At 42.1% G+C, this 22,103-nt stretch overlaps 1 protein-coding gene across 3 annotated transcripts in view; it reads right to left on the bottom strand.

Annotated features, from left to right (window-relative positions):
• Positions 1–9,407: 9,407 nt before the first annotated feature.
• HSD3B7 (hydroxy-delta-5-steroid dehydrogenase, 3 beta- and steroid delta-isomerase 7) overlaps positions 9,408–22,103 on the bottom strand; it is a 64,891-nt gene continuing 52,195 nt past the window's right edge. For all 3 annotated transcript variants that reach the window (XM_060780170.2, XM_067469804.1, XM_060780169.2), the window contains exons 3-7: positions 17,740–17,883; positions 17,230–17,338; positions 13,174–13,273; positions 12,193–12,355; positions 9,408–10,921 (exon numbers count right to left, since the gene is read on the bottom strand). In XM_060780170.2, the coding sequence (XP_060636153.1) occupies positions 10,497–10,921; positions 12,193–12,355; positions 13,174–13,273; positions 17,230–17,338; positions 17,740–17,883 (941 nt within the window). In that variant the 3' untranslated portion in view covers positions 9,408–10,496. The remainder of the gene's footprint in view (positions 10,922–12,192; positions 12,356–13,173; positions 13,274–17,229; positions 17,339–17,739; positions 17,884–22,103) is intronic.

Genomic DNA, 22,103 nt, shown 5'->3' with positions numbered 1-22,103 from the left:
TTCTTGCTTAGAAAAGAACTAGAAACAGAAACTGGAGAACTGGAAAAGAAAAAGCACAGAACCAGTAAACCTCTAACTGTCCAGACCCAATTAATCTTCTGTCACAACACTTTTTCAGCTAATTTCAAAATATTCCAGTTCTTCTGTCATTCCATTTTCCCCTGATACTTCAGTAGCTAAAGGCTAAATTCAAACTGCAATAGTGAGGGGGAAGAGTAAAATCTTGGTTTTTCCTGTAGATTCAGACAAAAGCAAACTGCTGCAGTCTTTCCTAACTTGTGTGTTCTTCTTCCTTAATATCTTGACTGTGCTGTAGTGTTACCTGGCCAGACATAGCTCAGTTTTCATCTGTGAAATAGTTACGGGTATGGGTCCCTTTCCAGGGAGAAAAGCGGGGTATAAAGAGAAGGGGAAGGAGGGGATGAAGTCATTGAAGTTCAGGGGAGTAAATAAAATCTGGTAACCTTGAACAAAGCATATCTCACCTTCAGTTATGTAAAACAGCTAGGTAGATAGCTAGATTGATACTGAGCAATATAAGATCTGAGTAAACGATACACAAGTGGGGGGGTGGGCCTGAGGTGTCACTGCCTTGGTCCTTTCACTATTGGTTGCTACTCCCCGGTGGATGTCAGGTGGTGCAATACCGGCTAAACAATGTAATTTCTCCAGTAGTGTAGGGTGCAGACACCCGTGATAATGTGGCATGTCTCATTAAGAGCCACATCCACTGTTTTAGTGTGGTGAGATGCGTTCCATACTGGGCATGCATACTCAGCAGCAGAGTAGCAAAGTGCAAGGGCAGATGTCTTCACTGTATCTGGTTGTGATCCCCAGGTTGTGCCAGTCAGCTTTCATATGATATTGTTTCTAGTGCCCACTTTTTGCTTGATATTCGGGCAGTGCTTCTTGTAGGCCAGAGCATGATCCAGGGTAACTCCCAGGTATTTGGGTGTGCTGCAATGCTCCAGTGGGATTTCTTACCAGGTAATCCTCAGAGCTCCGGGTGCTTGTCTGTTCTTAAGATGAAAAGCACATGTCTGTGTTTTAAATGGATTAGGAATCAGCTGCTTTTTCCTGTAATAGGCAGTAAGAGCACCTAGAGCTTCGGAGAGCTTCTGTTCAACCATCTCAAAGCTCTCTGCTTGAGCGGTAATGGCATTATCAGTTCAGATGAAATGCTCTGTAGATAGTACCACTGTCCCTTACATCAGATGGCTTACATAATATCCAGGCAAAGGTGGCTTGATTTCTACCTGACTATGCCTTATGGATGACCTGTGAGACCTTTTCCCATTTGCCTTCCTCCTCAAAGGGACGATGGCTTCCTAATCCAGATGTCCTCATTGTAAAGCCAGTGGGGTGGGAGAAAGAGAAGTAGTTTGTGGTGTTAAAGTGGGAATCTATCCAAACAATAGAAAGTGAATACCACTAGAGGCCAGTATTTGCCCAGGTCACAAAGTCAGTACCTTTTAAGAGCTTCAGAGGAGCTAGCAGGTCCCTCCAGATCTTATCACAGGATGCAAGGTGTAAGGAAAATAGAATAGTCAGGACATACTAGGCCTTGAAAAGAGAGCTTATCCACTGGAAAGTCTAACCCAACTCCCTGAACTGTTTGAAGACCCATTAGGGAGTGTACAGTTTGGATTATGTATGTAGCTGATGCAGGGCATCATACCCAACGAATCATGCCACTAGAGTGTTTGAAGGAATGTGCATCTTAAGTTTTTAACTATGCCAGTCTGCAGTGCACTGGAAGGCCTCCGGATCAAATATATGGGTCACAATGTGCGAAGGCAATATTTAAGGTCAGGCTGATTTATACCCTTCAGCTGTCCCTGTATGCCCATGAAAGTCCTGATTAATCCACTTTTCCAGCTGATTTTGTCTTTCTTCCTGCCTCTTTCACACTCACCTTATATTCAAGTCTGCAAACTGAGTTCAAGCTGTAGTAGTAGTTTGTATTCAGCTCCATTGGGGGGGGGGGTGGTGCAAAATGGCGCACTTCATAGTTGGCTGAAGCAATAAGAAACTTTTCTGTGTGTCAGAAGTGACTTGATAAATTACAAGTTGCTTCTGGTGTGAGAGAATTGGCCATCTGCAAGGACGTTGCCTAGGGGATGCCCAGATATTTGATGTTTTACCATCCTTGTGGGAGGCTCCTCTCATGTCCCCGCATGGGGAGCTGGAGCTGAGGGAGCTCCACCCACTCTACCCGGATTCAAACTGCTGACCTATCAGTCAGCTGTCCTGCCAGCAAAAGGATTTAACCCATTGCACCATCGAGGGCTCTAATAAGAAACTGCGGCAGCCTCTCACTGCCCAGGTTCTGGCGTAGGTCATTCCACACAATAACCAAAGCATCTCTGTCTCTGCCCCATAATGATTACAGATTGAAAACAAATTGAAATGAATGTAGATAATCTGATTTATCCAATAACCCCTGGAGCTGAGAGGCCACCAGTCACTTTGCTCAGAAGTGGAGACTGGCTAATAGTTATCCAATATAGTAGGATCCAGGGAATGGTTATTTGCTTTCAATAGAGATCTTGCAGTGGCCTCCTTTTTGGCATGCTGGGGCCCTTTCTTGCTGTAAAGAGATATTAATCATTCCCCTGACCTTCTCTGCCGGTGTCTCTTGGGCCTGTTTAATATGCCAGGAAAGGCAAGGGTCTTGAATACTTGAATACATGACTCTTGCATCTCCAAGGAATGTGAGAAATGTGCCCTCATCCTTAGGCTGCACAAATTGAAAAAATATCCATTATGCTCAGGTAAGCAAGGCCAGGGTTACATCCACCAGACCTGTACTGACTATAATATTCAAGTCAGAGTGGATTTGTCTGCAGAGTGGTGGAGAAATACATCACAGTGAGCAACTGAGTGGTTTAATTTTCTTCGGGGATGGGTTGTCACAAACCCTCAATAACTTAGAGCAGTTCTGCAGAAAGACCCTTAAGCTGCAGTTGCACGTTTGTATGTCAAAAAGCATGCATCATCCCTGACCACTGACAAATTGCTTCTCCAGTTTTCATCTTTGAAATACTGGAGGTGCTTATACCAAGCTTTATCATAAATTCTCCATCTCAAGGAATTCTGCTAACAATGGTGGTCAACCAAGAATCATTAATAGAAATCACAGCACACCATGTACAATTCCCATATGCATTAGGACAAGGCTCAGGAAATGGGCAAACTTCGGCTCTCCGGGTGTTTTGAACTTCAATTCCCACAATTCCTAACAGCCTCCCAATCCTGAAGATTCAGATTCTCATTATCCCCAGCCATGTATTATTGAAGGCTTTCATGGCTGGAATCACTGGGTTGTTTTGAGTTTTCTGGGCTGTATGGCTATGTTCCAGAAGCATTCTCTCCTGATGTTTCACCCACATATATGGCAGGCAACCTCAGAGGTTGTGAGGTCTGTTGGAAACTAGGAAAATTGGGTTTATATATCTCTGGAATGTCCAGGGTGGGAGAAAGAACTCTTGTCTGTTTGAGGTAGGTGTGAATGTTTCAATTGGCCACCTAGATTAGCATTTAATGGCCTAACAGTTTGTGGCTGTAAATATTTGAAAGTTACATATACTAAAAATGAATGTATTGTCAAAATATGAACGTATTTTACAAATCAGGAGAGTACTTACAGGATACTCTGCTGTGTGTTTGGTTCTAATAGCGAGTATGAAAAAGGTCTGGAAGTTCCCTCAATTTAAAGGGGGAAGATGTACCTAAGTTGTTAAAAAAAATGATTGTTTCTTATCTGGAATTCCCCTGTTTTGAGTGTTTTTTATTTACTGTTGAGATTTTAGAGTTTTTTAAACTCTGATAGCCAGATTTTGTTCATTTTCATGGTTTTTTCCTTTCTGTTGAAATTACCCCCAGCCCTGTTTAGCCAATTCTATCTCATCAGGAGCACCACCAGTTCCTATCAGCCTTCTTTCATGACAGCCAAAAGTTCCTAATGAAGACCTATCTTCCATTGCAGTAGTGATGCTAAACTACCGCAATGGTAATGGTACTCAAGCCAACTTGTGACTAAATTTATGAGGAAGCTTTTCCATGCTGCTGCACTCTTACTATGCCTAAGCAGGCATCAGGAGTATTGGCTTGGGTTGGACTCGGCTTGGACAAAAATCCATCCCCTGTACACTTTCCCCCCTAAGCCTCACTCTGTTATTATTCCAGGAATGAACAGGACATCAGATGGGCAATAGCCAAGCTCTCTCGCCAAGGGCAAGCTGGGCTGCCAATTTCCGCATTGTTTCCTCCCATCTGTAATTTTGGTTTTGAAATGCTCTCTTCCATCTCCTCCCACCCCATGGGGACAAAGGGAGGGAGAGGTCACATCCCAGTCATTGGGAGCCTTGATTCGGTCAAAAGTTAAAAGGGGTGGTTTGTTGTTTAAGCTACTGTTGATGGAACCAAATAGTTTCTGGGTTCTGGAGAGAAAACCACATTGATCCCAAAGATTGATCAGAAGGTTGTGCTTCTTTTTAAAAAGTGGAAAGGTCAGTGGCATGGCAGATGCCAGAAAAGATAAAGAAATTCTAATACTCTAAAATATGCACATAATTTTGTGTGTTTTGTTTTTGTGCACCTTCAAAATTACTGGCTGGATAGGAAATTTCCACTTTTCCAAGTTCTGGTAAGTTTTTTCCCCCAATGCACAATGCGTTAAACCCTTGTGCAGAATGAATTGCTGACCTGAAGGTTGGCAATTTGAATCCGTGAGACAGGGTGAGCGCCTGTCTGTCAGTTCCAGCTTCCCATGCGGGGACATGAGAGAAGCTTCCCACAGGATAGTAAAACATCCTCCTGGGCAATGTCCATGCAAGCGGCCAATTCCCTAACACCAGAAACGACTTGCAGTTATTTAAGTTGCTTCCGACAAGATTTAAAAAAAGCAAACCCAAAGCTCAGTGCTATGTTTTGTGATTGTGTTTATATTTGGATCCTAAACCCTTTTCTGTAATATTTTGTTCTGCTTCCCCAGGTCGGTATTCTTCAGGCCTTCCCTGCATGTTCCTAGCCCCGTCCAGAGAAAATCTGTGGTTAATTTGTATATTTATTTCATCACATTAGCAAGCATTCACCCTCTTGCAATCTCAGATGTGCTGACAAAGGCTTTTTAAACCAGTGTTTCACTGTGTGTACAAAGTGCATTGGTTATGCAGTGACCCCTTTAAAGCTAGCTTTAAAATCATGTGCCCTTTCCAGAAAATGTCAAAATACCACATCCTATCAGTCCTAACCATTACAGAATCATAAGCTGGTACTGAAAAGTATACTGTATATTAGATTTACCGGCAAAAGAAAAAAAAAACAGGTGTGTGCGTGCTTCTTGACAGTTGCATGTTATTATTTAAACAGGTTTTTGGTTACCCTGTTTTCTATGGAATAGACCCATTAACTTTGATGAATCACTCTTTAAACGATCCTGTTACCATGATACCTCCCTGAACAAACTCCTTGAGTTAAAAGTCTTGTCTTTTCCCTATAATTCTGGCAAACGTGGATGATTTGCAAGTATATTTTAATGTACCACAGGGATATGTGACTTTCTAAAAGTTCGATGTGTTGTCAAGACTTTCATAGCTGCAATCACTGGGGTATTTGTGGTTGTATGACCATGTTCTAGCAACATTTTCTCCCGGTGTTTCACCTGCATTTCTGGCTAGCATCTTCAAAGGATCTACAACTCCTAACATTCCTAATCTTTTGCTATGCTGGGGCTTTGCATACCATACTTGGTATAAAATGCCTATCATCAATATGCAGCTAGGAACAGGAAAAACATCATTTTGGTGGTGGACTATTCACCCTGGGAATAATAGAGGTTTCAGTCCAACATCACGTGATAGCTTGAAAGAGATTTTATGGAACGGTGAAAGTCTTCACACTGGATGGGTTGTTTGCTTTCCTGCATCCTTTCAAATTATCCATTTTGTATTGTCTAGATAGGTTTCCTGCATGGACCTATTATTAGCCTACCATACCATAGCACAGAAGAAAAGGAGCCAACTATTTATGTTGAAGTCAATATATATTTATTTGCATAAAATTCCTTTTGAACTGTCAATACATTCTGTGTTTAATACAGTTTGAGCATCCCTTCTCCTCAATTCCTCCAAAATCCAAAATTGTCCTTATGAGTGTCTGAGAACATTGTTCGATGTACAATTGTTACATGCACAAAAACATTAATATATAATATCATCCTCACACTATGTGCATAAAGAATATATGAAACATGTATGAATTCTGTAGACTTGAGTGCCCCCTCCAAAATATCTCATTATACATATACATATAAGTATCCCAAAATCCAAATCACTTGAAGACCCAAATTTGGATAAAGGATATTCTACGTGTACATGAAATTCAAGAACATCAGAAGCCCATCTAGAGCAATATCTTGCAGCCCCCTCCCCTTCCCATGACCAGGAAGGCAATTTTTGGAAGACCACCAGCAGGCAGTAACATCTGTAGCCATGCCAAAGTCCTATTCTTCAGTAACTGAATTTGAGGCCCCTTTTACACTGCCTTATAAAATCCAGATTATCAGCTTGAACTGGATTATGTCAGTGTAGACTCATATAATCCAGTTCAAAGCAGATAATATCTGCTTTGATAATCTGGATTATGTAGCAGTGTAGAAGGGGCTAGAGTTGTACTCTGTCTATAAACTTGAAGGCTGCATCCATCCATGCTAAGCTGGAAGAAATTCCTTGTTGGCCCACAACTTCCAAATTCTACTAGCCATGATGGCTGGGGCATTTTGCAAGTTGTGATCTACAAAAATAAAATTTCCAAATATTGCAGTGTAGACACTGATAGCTTTTTACTCCCACCTTTGTCCTATCCCCTGCTGTCAAATGCAGGGGAAACTCAAGATCTCCAGAAACAAAGATTCTCCACTAATGAGGTATTGGGCAAAGGACTTCTCTTCAACCCCTGAAGCACCTGCTGTAAAAGAGGAGCAAGCAAACCTGATTTAAGCTCAGGGAATGCCTAGTTTGTCTCTTCTTTGGATTTGACACAGATGCCGTTTGGTTTATGATTGAGCTGTGACTGAGCTGTGACGAGTGAGAGTTCAAGGGTTAATATATTTATCGTATCAGAAGCGAACCTAGGGTACAGTTGTAATGTATTTACAAACACAAAGATTAAGTAGCTTGGCATTATATTAAATGTCCTTTGACCAGTAGCTGGCCAATTGGAGTGCCTCTGGTGTCACCATAAGAAGGTCCTCCATTGTACATGTGGCAGGACTCAGACTGTATTGTAATAGGTGATCTGTAGTTTGCTCTTCTCTGCTCTCGCATGTCGTGGACTCCACTTTGTAGCCCCATTTCTGAAGGTTGGCTCTGCATTTTGTGATGCCAGAGTGCAGTTTGTTTAGTGCCTTCCAAGTTGCCCAGTCATCTCTCTGCCCAGTGGGGAGTCTCTCAGTCGGTATCAGCCATGGCTTGAGATTTTAGCCTGCCCCTTTTGGACTCTCACTTGCTGAGGTTTTCCTGTGAGTATCTCTGTAGATCTTAGAAAACTATTTCTTGATTTAAGCCATTGGCATGCTGGCTGATATCCGAACAGAGGATCAGCTGGAGATGTCACTGCCTTGGCCCTTTCATTATTGGCTGCTACTTCCCAGCAGATGTCAGATGGTGCACTACTAACTGAACAGTATAATTTCTCCAGTTAATATATTAATGGCATGTGACTCAATAAACATCTACTTGTATATTTTTACCACTGCTTATGTCTCTTTTTATTAAGTGTGGTCTTGGTTTCACTATGATTCATGTCACCGTGAACTATGGGTTCATGGTGACATGAACCACAGTAAAACCAATAGAGCCTCAAGTCCATATATAAGGTCAAGGCTCTAATACAAGAATGGATTAAAGGGGTGGGATGGACAGGGTAAATGACAGAAGCCCAGAGGTTACACCTACTAATCTCAAAAAGGGTTCCATGTTTATTAATTCATACACTTATTTAACTGGAATAGTATCCCCATCTGTCTCCCAAAAATGGGAGCCAAATCAGCAATAATCTCTCCCAACCCTTTCTCTCCCACGTGTTTGTTTCTATACACTTCTATCATCTACTCCACTTTTAGCAACTTCTCCCTTCAAGCTAAATCATCCAAAATCCTTTAATTTTACTGAAAATGTTCCATGTGTTATTCTTGATATGTGCTTTCAAGTCAATTCTAACTTATAGCCTCCCTGTTGTAGAATCTGGTGGATAAGTTTTACTTAGAGGAGGTTTGCCAGTGCCTTCCTCTAGGACTGAGGCAGTATTGCCTAGTGGGTTTCCATGGCTGAATGGAGATTTGAGGCCTTGTTTCTCATGGAGTCCTAGCTGAACACTCAATCCACCACACTGCTGGCTCCCCATTCCACATCCCAACCTCCATTTAGTTACACTGTCCGTTTCTGCACATTTGTTAGCTCTATAGCAGAGGAACTCCAGGTGGCGCAGCAGGTTAAACTGCTGAGCTGCTGAACTTGCTGACTGAAAGATCGGCTGTTTGGATCCGGGGAGCAGGGTTTGCTCCCGCTATTAGCCCCAGCTTCTGCCTACCTACCAACAAATGGGAATAGATCAATAGTACCGCTCCGGTGGGAAGGTAATGGTACTACATGTAGTCATGCTGGCCACATGACCTTGGAGATGTCTATGGACAATGCCGGATCTTTGGCTTAGAAATGGAGATTAGCACCATCCCCCAGAATTGCACACAACTAGACTTATTGTCAAGAGGAAACCTTTACCTTTGCCTATAGCAGAGGCAGGCAACTTCTGACTCTTCAAATAATGTTGGACTCCATCTCCAAGTCCTCCTCACCATGGACTATGCTAAGATTTGTGGAAAATGTAGCCTTATAATATCTGAAGGGCCACATTTCACACAAATGTCAACAAAAAAGTTACTTTTGGATTTACAAGTTGTAACAGGAAAGATTTATGATATTGCAATTGATTGTTCTGGGGATGCTATCATCAAAGTTCATTGAATTATAGTATTGTTGTTAATCTGTTTTGATTATATTGATTTTTTAAATATGCAAGATCTATCTGCCATTTACTTTTATATTATTTATGTGTACTTATTTATTTTGTATACAAATAGTCTATGCATTAAGAAACCACGACTACTACAAGTTCCCAAATCTCCCAGCCAGCATGTCTGCTTAAGGATTCTAAGAATTATGACTCCCACAAAACTAGTTTTTCAGAGCTCTGGATTGCAGAAATAGTGCTCAGTCTTGTCCTGTAGTGACGGGGTATAATTCATATGATCCCACATCATTGGCTACGCTAGCTGAGGATGATGGGAGCTGAAGTCCTACAAAATGTTCCCCAGAACTGCAAGGTGAAGATCAATGAAGGAAGCATTGAGCTGTGTCCCATGTTTATTAGATTCCACATATAAGCAAACAGTAAATGTCAAAATATTGCTCACACTCTTTCCAGGATTCATCCTTTAGTTTTCAGGATTCACTCAGAAATTCTGGTAGCCTTATTTGTGTTAAGCAAATGTGAATACCTTTCCCATACTAGACACTTCTTCAGTCACTTTCCCATTGCACAAGCCCTACACGCATGCACACACTTGCATATGCAACCACACGCACACAAAACCACACACACACAAAATTAAAATCATGGCATCATAAGAATGTTGCATTGTCAATGTTTTGTGATACTAAGGAAAGTTTATATTGTTTGTTCCAATGATTAAGCATTGGCTAAATTAAATCAAAATGTGGACTGGAATCCTTATTGCACTGGAATGAGTAATATACAGTAATGGTGATTGAGGTAGAAAGAAAAATTGGAATTGGATTGCGGTACAGTGGGAATAGATTGCCAGCCCATGCTGTGACAGCAAAATCAAGATTACCAAGGTGACAGAATACAAGAAGAGCATGACAGAAGAAATCTATGGAAGAGGGTGGCTCCCACTCAAGAGAGATGTGTGGAATATGTGGCGAGGCCAAAAGCAAAATTTGGATCTGGAAGTCACGTGAGAAATGAATGGGAACTTTTGCAGAAAAAAGCTCACCCAAGAGATACCAAACTTGAAATATGAATCACTGTCCAATATACTTAGGGATGATCCAGGACATAGTTAGCTGGTTGTGGAATTTACATCTGGAAATGAATGGTATCTCACAGTTCATGGATCCATCTCTGCTTCCTCTTCTTTTCTTCTTGATGAACTACCTTTGTGTTTGTCGGTAAAGATTATGTTTTTGACTTCTGTGCAGTGCTTAGCCAGTTTTATGTTTTAGGTGAAGGCAAAATGCAAAGGCACTGTTAAATACGTAAATATAAAATAGCATGAGCCAAAGTCCACCCAGATTCAATGCTCTAGATGAGGCAAGGTCTCCGTTTCGCAAAGATGTTCCTCCGGTAGATGATACTGGGGTTGATTTTCCTTTGGGACATCTCTTTGCTCCACCTTTCCAACCCTCTGTGGTCTATTTCCCAGCCTGCGTCTGAGCGTCCACCTCCTGAAGCCACTTGACGGTGCGGCTCTTGCTCTCCTCCCAGGTATATCGGGGCTTGTAGCCAAAGTGTTGCTGGGCCTTGTCAGTTGCCACAGTGAAGGTGGTGCTGGCGATGACCAAGGTGTAGGGATTGAGGAGAGGGGCATAGGTGAAGAAAGGTTTCAGCACCCATTGCAAAAAGATGTTGAGAAAAGCAATGAGCTGGAGGAGGAAGTAAGGTATCAAGGGCCGGGAGCCCAGGAGGCGGAAGCCGCAGGGCCCCAGAATCTCCATGTTGAAGTCCTCATAGCTCTTGTAGGGGGAAGAGTCATAGCAGTAATACACCTGGCCTCCTATAGACACGGGAGACTCCTGGATCTTCCGGGCTGCCAAGAGATGCATCCAAGCCACATTGCCTGTGTTAGATGGCACAGGGAAGGAGAATGGGAAAAGGAAAAACAAGCTTAAATCACAGAATCGTAGAGCTGGAAAAGACCACGAGGGCTGTCCAGTTCAGCTCCCTGCCATAAGGACAAAGGACTTAGATCATGGTCTAGGTTTTGCTATTTTATATTTATTTATTATTTATTTCCAAAATTTCTGTCCCACCCTTCTCAACCCCCAAGGGGGGACTCAATATAATACAAATATAAACACAAATAGCAACAGTTTAAAACATTTAGTTAAAAAAACGTTAAAAACTCTATGTTGCCGAAATGCAAGAAAACCCTGTTGGTGAATTGCAAAGATGCTCTCTAAAGAGGCCACCAACGTGCATCGATCACTTCTGATACTTCAAAAACCAGGCTCCAACACTTCTAACTGGTGCTTTTATATATATTCAAGAGTGGTGATGCACTTCAATTTCCACTGCACATGGGGATGCAGTGCCTGAGTCATCCCATAATTTTCTCAGTGGTTGTTCATACATTGTAATGTCACAGCAGCTTCTATCATACTAGAGGGAAAAATCCACTTAAAATCCAGTTTCTGCTTCCTGCAGAATTCTGGGGTTTGTAGTTTAGGGAGGAGCCTTTAACAGCAGAAGGCAGAAACTGGATTTTAAGTAGATTTCTCCTCTAGTGTGATGAAGTGGTAAGTGAATATGGACACTGAAACTGCATTCTGCATCTATGGATTGCACCATCCACAGCTTGGAAATATTTTTTTAAAAATCGAATTGAATTAAAATGTAATTATGGTACTATAATTGGGTCATGAGAAAAGGACCCTGATTTCTTAGGAGGTTTGTGTACTATCAAGGTCTGGAGATAGACTTCGGCATTAAATATCTGCAGAAACAAATTAAGATACAATACAGATTGAACATCCCTTAGCAAGAATTCCAAAATATTCCAAATCCATATGGAGAGATAAAATGGTAACATGTTTGGTTTCTGATGGTTAAGTGTATACAAACTTACTGTGCATAAAATTACCGCCAAACTAGGTATGTTCGTGTATATGAAACATAAACCAGTTTTGAGTTTAGACTTGGATCCCATCTCCAAGATGTAGATGCAAGTATTCCAAATCTGACAAATTCTGAAACATGGAACACTCATGGTTCCAGCATTTCAGATAAGGGATACAATCTGCACCAAAAGAGCCATTTTTTCTTAGCTCTGGCTCAGAGTGATATGGAAGACAGGGATCAGGAACAGTCCAGGGAAGAAGCATAACTCACCCACATAGACCCTGCCATGCTCAACGGAGGCTGGGATGGCCCGAAACATCCACCTTCCTGTGAGCAGCCCTTGCTTGTAAAACTCTTTCATCAGTGGATGGGTCTCCCCATAGATACCAGTTGGGCGAAGGGCACATGTGACCAGGTGTTTCCCACCTTTCATCTGGCAGAGAAGAGGCAGAGAGAAATGTTGTCAGCTCGCCTTGTTGGCAAATACATACAGTATAATAACAACCCCATTCATACCTCCCGAAGTGGTAAAATAAAAAGCCAGTGAGCTAGAGTTGCCTCATCCATCTTGATGTTCTCTAGATGCCCTACCAGCCAGCATGACAAAAACAGCATGACAGTGAGGGTACCTTCACCAACCAAGTCTCCTCCCAGATGTAATAAACCACAAATACCATCATCTTCAGATACCATGGTTATACAACTGTGATGACTTGGGAGTAATTGGCATTGCAGTCCAGCATGTTTAAAAAGGGTTGTTTATGCAAGACTGTGCCAGCATTTTCAATTTAGAGTACTGAAACCCATGATCCAAATCCCTGCTCAGCTATAAACCTCACTGTCTGATATTCAACTAGTCACACATTCTCAGTCTTATCCTACCTCATAGGGTTATTGGGAGGGTAATGTGCAAAATGCCATGCACTCCCAACTCAACTTTGAAACTCCTCAAAGAGTACTCTCAGCTCCTCAAAGAGCAGAACTTTGATACACTCTAGAAGGGTAGTCAACATAACCTTGAAGGTGCTGCACAATCCTTTGTTACTTTGAACCCTATTGAGTCTTATAAACTTTCATGAATTAGAATCCACCGTATCAGAGGCATAAAACGTATCCTTAGGAGGTACAGCGGAATCTATCAAGGTTTTGGCTCACAGAAGCTTATGTTGCAACAAATCTGTTCATCTATTAAAATGGCACAAAGTTCCTTTGTCTTATATTGATCCCGCAAAGAAGGACGGTCTGGCTTACCGGTCGTCCATTGGCTTCAAGTACCAGCTTCTCAGCCTTCGCTTTGCTAACTGGATATGGCAATTCGTGAACGGATTCGTAAGGAGTGTCTTCATTTCCTCTGTAAAGGAAGGACAAAACACAATGCACAGTAATCAAACTGAATGTTTCTAGTATGAAGAAAGAGAGGAACCTCACTTGTGAGGCTCATTCCTTTTCCTTCTTAGCTAAGAAAATGAGTTAACAGAATAAGGTACCCTCAATATACATTAGCGTGTTTGGTTGCATGCTGCAAGTCTCTTCTGGTGTGAGAGAATCAGCCGTCTACAAAGACGTTGCCCAGGGGACGCCCAGATGTGTTGCAAACCTGCGGGGTGGCTTCTTTCATCCACAACATGCAGCCCACGACATGTGAGTGTGGAGAAGACCAAACCACAGACCACCTAATACAATGCAACCTGAGCCCTGCCACATACACGATGGAGGACCTTCTTACAGCAACACCAGAGGCACTCCAATTGGCCAGGTCAAAGGACATTTAGTATAATGCCAAGCTTTTAAACTTTGTTTGTGTTTTTAAGTGCATTACAATTATATCTTTGGTTCACTTCTGATACGATAAATAAATAAATATACTTTAATGTTGAATTATGAACTGTAATGCATTTATATGTATTATATAGTGGTCTAACAATACTACACAATGTACTGTGCATAAAGACACCTCCGCTATTAAGAGAAAAGATAAATGATATTGTTGTGACTAGTACTATTTCTTCCACAATTGTAAATGCATAAGAAAAGTTGTTTTATCATGCCACACGTGGAATCTTATACTTTAGTTTTTCTTCATCTCACCTCCAATCCCACTCTGATTCCCAAATCCAATGACCCCTATCGACTCAGGAAAGCCGATTAAGACATTTGTTGCCTGTGGCAGAATGGCAAACCCCCCACCACAATGAGTATATTACTTGACGTTAATTATATTTAGGGGGCTATATGACCCCATTGGGAGTCCTCAGTGGTGCAGCAGATTAAACTGCTGAATTTGCAGACTGAAAGGTTGGTCATTCGAATCTGGGGAGCGAGGTGGGCTCCCACTGTTAGGCCCAGTTTCTGTCAACCTATCAGTTTGAAAACATGCAAATGTGAGTAGTTCAATAGGTACCACCACTTCAGTGGGAAGGTAACAGCTCTCCATGCAATCATCCTGGCCACATGACCTTGGACAACAGCTTGGACAACAGCAGCTCTTTGGCTTAGATATTGAGATGAGCACCACCCCCCAGAGTTGGACACAACTCGACGTAATGTCAATGAGATACCTTTATATGACCCCATAAATATTTATTTTCATCTCCTGTAGTAAGAAATAGAACCTGGAAAAGTGTGAGTGTATGTAAAAAATTATGACAGATATAGTCCTCTCCCTTCATCCCAACTGCCACTGACCTGGCTATGGAGGGAGAGAAGAAAAGGCAGGCATGGCTCCATCATGTCTAGGTCTAGAATGAAAGACCCTCCCTTAATGCCTAAGGATAGGTTTATTTTGTTTAAGCCTTAGATGAGTCTAAGGAGTGTAACCTTTCCCTATTATGCAGAATGCTAGAAAGGCCATTGCTTGCACTCACACTACTGGCTGCATTTTTCCAGTCTCTTTCTCCATCTCAGGCCAAAACACTGGCAGCAAACATTTTAACATCTGCGGAGAGTGATGCAATGTGGCACATGCAAGCAAGCCAGAGCCAAATTTACCTTATCCAAGCCTCCAGTACCCCCATTTCCCCCCATTGTTGTGTGTTACTAAAAGAGAAACATTTCTTGAGACCAGGACAAAAGCAATTCCCCATAGGGAGCACTGTATTCTGAAAAATCTCTCCCTTCCCAATCTCTGGGGTTTCTATGTACGGCTATTGCTATAGTGTTGCTAAGGAGGTTTCTGGGGAAGCCCAGATCGCTGGTCTGGACCAAAGCCAGGGGGAAACTCCTTGTTTTGGATACCACACATGTACAAACAGAGAAGATTAACGCCTTAGGCACGTCGTTTGGAATTTTATTTTATTTTGTCCTGAGTCAAAAATGAAAGGTGGCAGGAGTTGAAGAATACAGCAATGGTATAACCAGGCCATCCTTCCACACTAGGATTGAGGGGACAGATTATGGAACATAGGTTGTTGGATTGCAAGTACTATCATCCGTAGCTAGCCTGAGCAGTGGATTATGAGAGTTGGATTCCTAAAAGTTTGGCTCTGAAGCCATCTATTTGTCTCAGTTGAATTAGATAGCATTACCAATGTATATAGTAAATCCAAATAATTATTTTAAAATATTTTTAGTCAAAAGAAACACAAACTACAACACAGAGATATAGAATGACGAAGACACTACAATATTGTACTTCATAGTTATACAGTAGAGTCTCACTCATTCGATGTTCTGTATTATCCAGCACAGTCTGCGTCCCACCCGGATCCACAACTGTTTCAATACATTGCGATGTTTGGTGCTAAATTCGTAAATACAGGAATTACTACATAATGTTACCATGTATTGAACTGTTCTGTCGATTTGCTGTAAAACATGATGTTTTGGTGCTTAATTTGTAAAATCACAACGTAATTTCATGTTTAATTGGCTTTTCCTTAATCTCTCCTTATTATCCAACATTTTCACTTATCCAACATTCTGCTGGCATGTTTAAGTTGGATAAGCGAGACTCTACTGTATATATTTCTTTTAAAATCCCTACAAACTTCCTACTATCTGTCTTGATGGTTGCTATCCCTTGGTAGCCTACTCCCTTTAAATGATAACATTTAAATGATAACACGATCATACTGTTGGCAACCCTGTACAGCCAACTAATTCAATAAGGCTATATTTGGGAGGAAAGCCCTTGGAAGGTCAGGATATGGTAATAGTTTTTTATGACTAGAAATAGTAATACAATGCCGTGCAAATTTTCAGACTTTCAACAACTCTTCATCAGAAAAGATATAGAATCAATTTTGGGGCAGCAGGATGTACTAGTTGAGGCAGAGGTCTGTATCTACACTAATTTTGATAGGGGAAAGATGTAAGAAATATTAAATATTAACTAGGTATTTTTGATTACAAAAATGTGAGTCAAGCACTGAAAGAGTTAATAGGCCGAAGCCTGTTAGTGTCAGTGAGCCAAAGCTAATGTCATCCTGAGGAGTGTGAGGTAAACCTCAGTATGTGAGAAGCTTTGATGAAAGAAGCCCCAGGTTAAAGGCCTTGTGTGTAAAAAGGTAAAGGTTTTCCCCTGACATTAAGACCAGTTGTGTCCAACTCTTGTTCATGCTCATCTCCATTTCTAAGCCGAAGAGTCAGCATTGTCCATAGACACCTCCAAGGTCATGTGGCCAGCATGACTGCATGGAGCGTCGTTACCTTCCCACTGGAGCACAACCTATTGATCTACTCACCTTTGCATGTTTTTGAACTGCTAAGTTGGCAGAAGCTGGGGCTGACAGCAGGAGCTCATCCCACTCTCTGCATCCAAACCAGTGACCTTTTGGTCTGCAAGTTTAGCAGTAACTGTGTAATATCTGTGTGAGAGAAGCCTCATGAGTGGAGCTCCAGTGTGAAGGCTGAACTTTATTTGAGTTACGGAAACGTTCTTGTAAATAGTGCAACCATATTATTTTGCTATAAAGAAAAGTCTCCTTTGGAAGAGTTAACATTCGTCTATGTGTTTTTGTTCTCTACTGGTGCTGGGTCAGGCTGCTGCTAATAAGTTACTCTGCTGTCCACTTATGAGGAAGATCTTTTGTTAATAAGCTCACTTGGCCAACAAGGGTTATGGGCCCAGGATAACCCAGTAAAACCAGTACAGACCAGTAGATACCATATTGAGGATGCAGAAACATGGCAATGGGATTTCAAGCAAGAGTATGACTAGAAATAGTCATACAATGCTGTGCTTTTGAAAGGTTAAATTCAAATTAGGCTTCACCTGGAATTGATATGGCTTTAAGTGCATGAGCTCTCCTAAGAGTTACAAGGAAAGAAGAATCAATTTAACACTCTGGGTCCAGCAGAGCAACCTACCTGTAGAAGGGTTGTCCTTTGGTGTTGGGTCCCACCACTTCCATGCTGCTGGTGTAAACCAGAAACTGGGTACCTTCCAATACGCACGCTTCAATTACATTTTGGGTTCCTACAATGACATGAAAATCATGGTAGACAAAAAGAGAAAAATGTCCACTGGTAGGCTTGAGGTCCTCCCCTGTCAACACTTCAGCTTTAGAAATTTAAGCCTGGTTCAGTGGATGAAGCAATGGGGAGCCTTCCCCTTGCAACTGCCTCCTGCTTGATTCTCTCTTGGTCTGATCCAAGAACAATTTGATATGGTCTTCAACTGGACTGAGAGTCATGCAGTACATTTCTGGAAGACACTGGACTGCAACTCCCAACATTCCCCACCAACAGCTAGCCTGGCTGAGGCTGCTGGAAGTTTCAATCCCACATCATCTAGAAGGCTGCATGAGTCCAAGTCCTGGGCATTAGGAAGGAGGAGGTCCCTGAAATATTTCCTTTGAAGTCTGTTCTGAAACTTACCACAAACATTGACAGCATTGATTTTCTCAGGGCTGACTCTGCCCCAAACGTCCACCAAGCTGGCCGTGTGGATGACAACGTTGGCACCTTGTACAGCGGTCCTCACATCTTCCAGGTTGGCGATGTCCCCTTGGATCAGAGTCACTTAATAAAGAGGAGAGAGAAAAAGGAAGTGAGTTGGGAATTTCCTGGAGAGATGGACAGCCCAGTCAGCAGAAGTGAAATGAAGAGGTCCATGTTCATCAAAAGCTACAAGTGTTTAGGTTTAGTTCTCTTTGTTCATTGGGTGCAGAACATGATGTCAGCCAATACCTCTCTTAAGAGTGCTCTGAAGATTGACTACGTCTCTGAACATTCCCCCAGAGCCATGATGGATAGGGATGATGGAAGTTGTGATCCAACTCATCTGAAGAACATAAAATCGGGATACGTGGGTCTATCACAAATAGCTCAATGCTCCCCAATTCTACAGCTTTGAAACACACTTTTTTGATTACTGGAGGATTACTGGGGGCCCATCCAGATAGCCCCTTAAAAGCATGAGCTCCTATGTTTTCACGTGGGGTGTCCAAACAACACCCCATGTAAAAGTGATTGCATTCACCACAAAGCAAGAAAACCCTGTTTTGTAGTGGGTTTGATCCACCCACTATGGCCACTGTCTGGACTACCCTGTCAGAAGTCCTGAACTTCCGAAGGGACAGTCCAGACATCCGTATTGCATTTTCCAGCTGATTCAGCCTGGAAAACCACAAGGGTACCAACCCCCTCCCCAAATCCCTCCCACAAAGCTTTTAAAAAATAAAATAACTTACGGGCTCACATTTCCTTGCTGCCAGCCCTCTCCTGGCATATAGCAATGGCTAGCCAGGACAGGAGGGGAAGGAGGGAAATTGCTCCTGGCTCCCTTCTCATGGTGCATTATTGCTACATGTCAGGAGAGGGCTGGCAGAAGAGACATGCCAGCCTCATAAGTTATATTATTTTTAAGGCTTTTTTTGGCGGGTGGCACAGGTGTCTCCCTGTCCTTCTGGAAGGTACGGAGAGGACATCTATACATCCTCCATGAAAAGCCTGGGCTTTTGGGGACATTGTGTGGACTACAGTCTGCCCTGACCTAGGTCAGCACAGACTTTTCCACTGTCTGGAACCGCCCTGGGGTATGCAGTCCAAACAGCAAGACTTCTGAGCGCTATCCCAGAAAAGACAGAAAAAAAGCATGACAGTGCCAGAAATATATTTATTAGGAATATCAAACAAAAAAAAAAGAAAATAATAAAGGATTCCTGCTACGTTACTTAACAACGGCAGCCTTCCCGAGAAATTGTCTACCCGAGAAAGTGGAGATTGAAAGAAACACTAGCAATTCAAGAATTATTTATTTGTTTACAGTATTTATATTCCCCCCTTCTCATCCTGCAGGGGACTCAGGGCAGATTACAATGCACATATACATGGCAAACATTCAATGCCATTTAGACAGACACAGAGGCAATTTAACATCCCAGCTTTTCCGGCTTCATGAGGGTATGCTTGGTTCTGGCCACAGGGGGAGCTATCGCTTCACCGTCCACTTGTGACACCAGTTCCTTTAATGGAGTACTTCTTCATTCTTCTGCACACTGCTAGAAGGTTTTATAGCATCGTAAATTAGTTAAATTAGCCTCCCCCATAAAGTGGTACCTAAATTTCCTACTTGACAGATGCAACTGTCTTTCAGGCTGCATAGGTCAACAACAAGCTAGGCTATTAATGGTCGGGAGCTTACTCTGACCCGGGCTGGCTTTGAACTCATGACCTCTCAGTCAGTAGTGATTTAATGCAGCTCGTTACTAACTGGCTGCGTCACAGCTCGGTCCTTATTCTTCTGCAAGCTGGTTAGTTAAAATCTTAGAAATTAGAAACATGGATGAATTAACTCAATTATTAAAAGAACGTCAAATAATGTCAAAAGAAGAGACAGACTGGAACCTGTTGAGGGACTATCTAATCCAAAAGAAGGTAAAAAGGATGACTGACAGAAGTCAGTCAAGATGAAACACTATCTGAAGAGGAGAGAAGAAGCAGAGAAGTACATATTAAAAGTAAATAAAACAAAGACTGGAAAGAAGAAGCATCATCACGATAAAGAAGATGGGAAGTTCAAACCACCCCCTCCCCTAGAAGCCCCTTCCCCTTCCTGTTCTCCAACCCCAGCTCCTTCTTTATCCATTCGTTTCTCCCCCACCCCCTTCTTTCTTTACTTTCCCTCACTTTGAACATTACTTTCATAGAGTATAACTGAAAATTGAATAAATATTATCCAAAAAAAATCATGACAGTGCCAAGGAATGTTGCATAAATAAATACCATTCCATTGAAAGGATTATATATTGCAGAAATTCCCTCCCTTGCGAAGTCCGATTTTGATTTACTGCACCAAATTTAGATCCAAATCTGAATCTGTCAGCTGAAAGTATCGTGTCCTTCCTTGTCTTGCCTCATGGCACTCATGTCAAAACAGACGGCTTGCCTCATCCCAGGAGCTTTGGATAATTCTCTTTGCAAGGTTATAAATCAATATATTGTTCTGAGAATGGAAGGACTAAAGCCAAGGCAGCTTCTTCCTTAACAATATGCCTCCTCCCAGAAGTCACACGGCTGTTTGTTTGCACAAAGCTGAAAAGGGGGAGGGAGGGATGGCAATATTCTATGGTACAATCGGGTCCTCTTTCTAGCTTTCCTAGAAAGAATCCAACAATGAAGAAGAAATGCTGGGAAGTGCCACCTCTGCCTTGTCCCCAAAGGTCTGGCACACAAAACCCACAATGTAATCCTATACAAAAGCAAGACTGGTGTTTCCTTGCCTTAAAAAAACAAAAGGCATTGTACTGTAGGCAGATTTTTAAATTCTTGTTTGGCTTATTTCTTGCTTTGCCAGAGAATGTATGTGTACTGAAAAGCAGCAAAAATGGCTACTTTTGGTGTCACCGTTGTTAGCCATTCATACAACCATAGAGTCAGAGAATTGAAAGATACCACAAGGTGTAGCATAATATAAAATAAACCACATGTAATCCATGTTTGATCAGTACACACACTGCCTTGCCAGAGAAAGAAAATACGCCATGCTGGTGAACAGTAAAGAAAAAGTAGTTTACTCTTCGTAGTTTAGAACAACATATGTACAATATGATCGGTTGCATCAACTCACTAAATGTCCTTTCAGAGAGATTTAAAATGGTAATTCTTTGTCCATATGAGATACCTTCTTTCAGCAGCTAAGAAGCAAATCAGTCTCTCTCTCTCTGCTTCTCTTCATCTCTCAGTGCACTAGCATAGCTTGAGCCTGAACAAAAATGCAACAGTATCCAAAAGTTCCAGGCTCAGCCATCACCCTGTTCATTGCCCGACCAATCAGTTTCATGCATCGTATTTTGCAGTTGACATGCGCACACACACTGACTGATTGCTTGCATGTTCCAACACAAGGGTCATCCAGTCTAACCCCATTCTGTCATTTAGGAGCACCTAATCAAAGCACTCTCTACAAATTGTCATCAAGCCTCAACATAAAAACCTTCAGAGGAGACTCTATCACACTCCAAGGCATCATATTCCACTGTCGAATTACCATCAGGAAGTTCTCCCTAATGTTTAGGTAGAATCTCTTTTCCTACCATTTGAATCCATTGCTCCATGTAGAGCAACAGAAAACAAGCTGTCTCCATCTTCAATATAAGTTCAATGTAAGTCCTTTGGATATCTAAATATGGCTATGATGTCCCCCCTCTGCCTTCACTTCTCCGAGCTTAATATACTAGGCTTCCTAAGCTGCTCCTCATAGGGCTTGGTTCTAAATCTTTGCTCATTTTAGTCGCCCTTCTTTGAACACATTCTAGTTTGTCAATATACTTCTTGAATTGTGATGCCCAGTCAATACTGTCCACCACTGGCTTTTCAAGTACATTTGAAAAACCCATTTTCATGGAGTGCTTCCAGGGACAAAAGCACTACAACTTGAGGGACTGGTCTGTGCCGCAGCTAGTTAGTAGCCAGCTGCATTAAACTCATTAAAAGTCATGAGTTTGAAGCCAGCCTGGATCACAGTAAGCTCCTGACCATTAATAGTCTAGCTTGCTGTTGACCCATGCAACCCGAAAGACAGTTGCATCTGTCAAGTAGGAAATTTAGGTGCCGCTTTATGCGGGGAGGCTAATTTAACTAATTTATGACTCCATAAAACCTTCCAGCAGCATGCAGAAGAATGTGGAAGTACTCCATCAAAGGACTTTGTGTCACAAGTGGACGGTAAAGCGGCAGCTCCCCCTGTGGCTGGAATCGAGCATACCCTCATGAAGCTGGAAAAGCTGGAATGTTAAATT

The sequence above is a fragment of the Anolis sagrei genome, chromosome 6 (assembly GCF_037176765.1).
Source record: "Anolis sagrei isolate rAnoSag1 chromosome 6, rAnoSag1.mat, whole genome shotgun sequence".
NCBI lineage: Eukaryota > Metazoa > Chordata > Lepidosauria > Squamata > Dactyloidae > Anolis > Anolis sagrei.
Note: the sequence above shows the minus strand (reverse complement) of the source record. Positions and strands in the feature narration are given on the sequence as shown.